The sequence below is a fragment of the Pterocles gutturalis genome, unplaced genomic scaffold, assembly GCF_000699245.1.
Source record: "Pterocles gutturalis isolate BGI_N339 unplaced genomic scaffold, ASM69924v1 scaffold33190, whole genome shotgun sequence".
NCBI classification, from domain to species: domain Eukaryota; kingdom Metazoa; phylum Chordata; class Aves; order Pterocliformes; family Pteroclidae; genus Pterocles; species Pterocles gutturalis.
The window spans coordinates 56,957-61,667 of NW_010141987.1; the positions used below are offsets into that span (position 1 = coordinate 56,957).

At 40.2% G+C, this 4,711-nt stretch overlaps 1 protein-coding gene across 1 annotated transcript in view; it reads left to right on the plus strand.

The window, feature by feature from the left end:
* The window catches only part of LOC104469637 (abl interactor 1), a gene marked incomplete at both ends in the record, with an annotated part of 38,535 nt that extends 34,029 nt beyond the window's left edge, over nt 1-4,506 (plus strand). Inside the window, 2 exons of the mRNA XM_010084220.1 lie at nt 3,690-3,704; nt 4,406-4,506. Coding sequence (XP_010082522.1) covers nt 3,690-3,704; nt 4,406-4,506 — 116 coding nt within the window. The remainder of the gene's footprint in view (nt 1-3,689; nt 3,705-4,405) is intronic.
* Nucleotides 4,507-4,711: the final 205 nt, after the last annotated feature.

A 4,711-nucleotide genomic window follows, 5' to 3' on the forward strand; every position in this document is an offset into this window, starting at 1 on the left:
AAATAATAGCTTTCTGGTTCCCTGTATCATGACTAATGTTCCCCCATGACTTGTTACTTAAACAGGAAGTTACTTAAAACCAGTTAGTTAGATGGCTGCCTCCTGAGGCCAGCCAGCAGAGTCCTTCAAATGTCTGGACATCTTTTGTCTACCAGTAGATACTTCTGATTGCCTCGCGCCCTACCCTTTCATGCTGTTCTTGGTCGTGTCCCTTTTTCCTCAGTTACAGAAACCTGCAGTACTGCCTTTGTTGGCAGGTATTTTTGTACTGATTAGACTACCAGAACTGAGCATGCTGGAATTGCTGAAATAGTTGCCTTAACCAAGTAAGCCTTTTACTGGGTTAAGGCAGCTTGGTACTTTATATGTAGTCAATGCTCGACTGTCCCAAAACATTGCTTGTCCTTTCCAAACCCACAGTTAAAAGTACTGTCCAGGCGCTCTGAATTCCTGGCATCACTTACTGAAGCAGCCTCACTTTTGGCTTTGATAAATGCCTTGTAAGGCTGTTGCAAACACCTCTTTTGCCTGTTGCCTTAATTGCATTACTCCTTTCCAACCCACTGCTGGCTCAGTCCCTGGCCAGCCTGCTCTCCCACAGTGTCAAAGCCCTGCGGATGTGTCACTGCCCTAGCTGTGATCTTTTGGAAATGCATTGAGGCTGACTCCTATTTCTTGAACCTGACACTGTGGTTTCTTTCTCTTAATTTTGTGACAGCCCTTAAAACTTTATCCAGGACTGCTACATGCTTGGCGGGTTTTCCCTGGAAAGGCAAAACTGTTCTGCTTGCTGCTTTAAAACATCTATCTGCTATGATGCTTGTAAGAAACCCCAACCAATGCTGCTGCCTACCATGCTAGCTTGTTTCTGGGAACATCTTGATCTATCTAGTTCTCTGCCTCAGCATCACAAGCATCCACAGGAAGCCTACGCGCTGTGTTTTTGTTCTGATGTGTACGTCATTCAGGATGGTGCTATCTGGCTGAAAACTCTCTCCTGTGTGTACAGTAATACAACTAGCAGGAGGAGAAGAGAGTCATGCTCTTTACAGCTTCTGCAGGAGTTCTCAGTGCTGCTCTTCATTTGACTAAGCTTTTTTCCTTTTACACCTCCTATCTCTTATTTTATAGATGCCTCTCAGAACAGTCTCTTCCCTCTTCAAGCTGTGAATCCTAGGCATGCTGCTGCTTCTTTTCCTTATGCCCTGCATTTCCTTCCTTCCTGACTCTGACCTTCTCGGTACTGATCAGGCAGCTGGTGATGGTCATGTTCTGCCAACAGGCTGGCTGGCCTACAGGCATTTGTAGAGAGATGCTTCAACCTACGTTAAACATGTATCTGCTTTTTCTTTTGGTTTTCTGCTGTCTTTTTTCCTGTTTTTCTTAAAATCGTGGTGAGTCTAGACCTTGCTGCCCAAGCTGTTCCCATTTCCAAGCAATTTTTTTAATTGCTTAGAAAGCACTACATTTGGCTTTCAGACCAAGAAATGTGGCAAGGTTGACCTCATAAGCTCCTCCAAAAAATACAAGAAAGTGTCTCCTAATTAATTAGCTTGTTAACCATGTTTAAATGGCTATATGGTTCATCTCGCTTTGATTCATTTGCTTTCCTTCCTTCTGTCTTTTGAATTGGGAGTTCTTCTCCCATAAGAATCCCTGTTCCTTTTGTGTTCCCTCCTTCTGTGTTTTCCTGCCCATATGACTGTTGTTTATATTGACAGCAACAGAGAAGATGTACAGAAATGTACATGTGAATGTACATTTACTTATAGAAAGCAGTATGACTACAGTTACTAATTCTTTTGCTCAATAAAGAAATGTGTGTATATCTGTCTGTACATTGTTTAACTGGTAGCAAAAGAGATTAAGCTCACCTGATGTAGTGGTAGAGATAGGAATAAGGGTCAAGAGCTGTTGGATTTGTTGGATATATGTTTAGTATGTTAAACAGTACTTAGCAGTAGAAAGGTTTGAAATAAGATGAAGATTCCTGAATCATTGCTAGATGTTGATATTCATATTGTCCCTGCAGCGGAGGCAGAATGTAACAGTGATTAAGGAGGAGGTGGAGCGATTCACCATGACTGCTTCAGTGACACTGCATAAGGGAAGGAAAGAGAGGAAGCTTTTGGTTTTATATTCTTGAGGCAGGCAAATTTAGTAGTACGGGCTGGGTAAGCAACCATGCCACCCTTCTTTTTAAACCTTTCAAAGGTTTCTATGACTGCTGTGGAGGGACAGGGCCAAGAGTTTCACTTTTTGGTCTGTTTTTAACAAATACCTTGTATTATGCCATTGCCCTTAGCAACTGGTGAAGTAAAGGGGAAGGGTCACATATTCCTGTGAGAGGGGTAAGCAAATTTCATTGCAAAAAGCCTGTTTTAAGAATTTATTGCTTGGAGGACTATCCTGGCATCCTGGAAACTGAGCCTTCATGTTTATCCATGAAATAAGTATGTGGGGACAGAAGTGGTTTAAATGCCTTAGTTCTGCCACTCTGCTTATGAACCTCTGCCCAGACAGCTAAACTTTTTCATTTGAATTTTGGAGGAGGTTTTATGTTTCTGTTCTTATAATATGAATAACTTAAGGGCAGTGGATTGCAATCTCTTTTCATTCGTAAACCCCAGCTGTTTTTCAGTGGTTTTGCAAACCCTGTCAGAAATCTCACATATGCACATTGCTGTATAGCATGTTTTAATTATTTTAGAGAGTTCATGCATACCTTTAAGCTGGTCTAAGTGTCTTAGAGAAGGAAGAGAAGAAGGTGCAAATGGCAGTTTGGAAAGCTGTGCTTGTTCTGGAAGTGGCAGTTTATTTCCAAACCACCTCAAAAAAAGCATTGGGATTATTTTATATTTTGGAGTTCTGGCTTTGCTCGGTTTTTTAAAAACATTTTCAACATTGAAGAACATGAGTCCTCCCCCCTCCGTACAAGTAGAGAGCTCAACTTGAATTTATTTAAGCTTTTACATTCGTTTTCCTTATGAGGTCAAATTTTCGTGGTTTTTTTTTTGTTTGTTTTGTTTTCCTCTGCAATCATGAAGGCTGCAAAAACGATATGGTAGAGTTGATTCTAAGAGGTAAAATTTCAGAATAACAATTGTTAGAGCACTGCCAACACAGTTTTGAGCAGCCAGCGCTGTGCTGTCTTGAATCAGATTTCAATCAATAAACCAGAGGTGAAAGGCACTGCTGCTTATCCTGTTTGAGAACTCCCTTTTCTTTCTTTACCATTCAATGCAGCAGCTAGGATTTCTTCAAAACACGTGAAGGTTAAGTGTCAAAACCAGGCAAGTCTATTTTGCATGGTATAGCTGAAACTGTGGTTTTGTAAACAAATTAAGTGCATGTTGCTATTGAAATAGCATTGATTTGGGTTTGAATTTGAATGGTCAGCAAAGGGCTTTTCAACCCTTTACTGCCCATGAGGAGCCTGGCAAAGCTTAGCTAAAGTGAATTTTGACACAAGTGTTTCCTGTGGGCACTTAAACACAGAACTTCCAATGACTAAGTGAGCCATTAAAAATCTCTGTTAGTGTACTGGAATGTAGCTGATTATCAGTAGACGTGTGATTTATTTTTTTTTTTTTTAAATGTGATTATCTGTAGTTTAACCTGTCCTGTCAGTTGTGATGGATCTGCCATTAATTTCTACCTTTTTCCCCCCCTTTTTTGCCAACGTTAAGTGGCTAAAAGCCAAGGTAAGAAGTGTTATTTATCCTTTGACCCACAGTGCCTCATATGACTGATAGTAGAGGCTGCAGAGCCATTAAAACTGAAAACTAGCGCTCTCTTATGCTCTCCTCTGCTTTCCATAGGATATTTAGATTAAACGTGCTATACTTGATTTTTTTCATTTACAGCGTTTGACGTGTCAATGTATCTGTGATACATTGACATCTGCGTTTATACATAGATACATTAATTTCTCTAACACATGTAGTGCTTTGCTCTGAATTCAGTAGATGCCTTGATTCCCTTCACTTACATTTTTTGCAGGAGACTTCCCAGACAACCTGAATGACTCTGCTAGTCAAATAGCAGGGGCAAATTGAAAAATTCTGGGGCCATGCTGACTGTATTGTATTGTCAGTGGTAAAGTTTGTTTTAAATTATTAACACCTGAACGGAGATGAACACAAATTCCCTTTAAAGAAAAAGAGGATATACAAGATTTGTGCATGAACCTTTCTGATGTCTGTTTTAAATTAATAGCAAAAGTAACATTGAGCTTGTATTTAGACTCTTTGTATTTACTGGTGTCTGTCTTGTGTGTAGCTGAAAACTTGCTGTTTGACAGCTGTCTGGGAATTCTCACTTCATATTCTTACATTTAAAAAGAAAAGCTGTCAATAATAGAGCTGCTGTTATAAAAATAAAATCATGTTTTCCCTTATTTCAGCATGGAAATAACCAGCCTGCAAGAACTGGCACCTTGTCAAGAACAAATCCGCCTACACAAAAACCACCAAGTCCTCCCATGTCAGGCCGGGGAACTCTGGGGTAAGAATGAGGACTGCTTGGTCCTCACTGTGTAATAGAAGGTTTTAATTGTGCCTGTGTTGGTGTTTCTTAAATACATGGATGGATGGCAATTCTGATTGCCTTTAGCAAAAAAAATACAGTTACCTTTTCCGTATAAACCCTTTCAGCTGCATTGACTCTTATTTTCATGAAGACCTTTTGCAAGAATGTTTTTTCGGGGGGG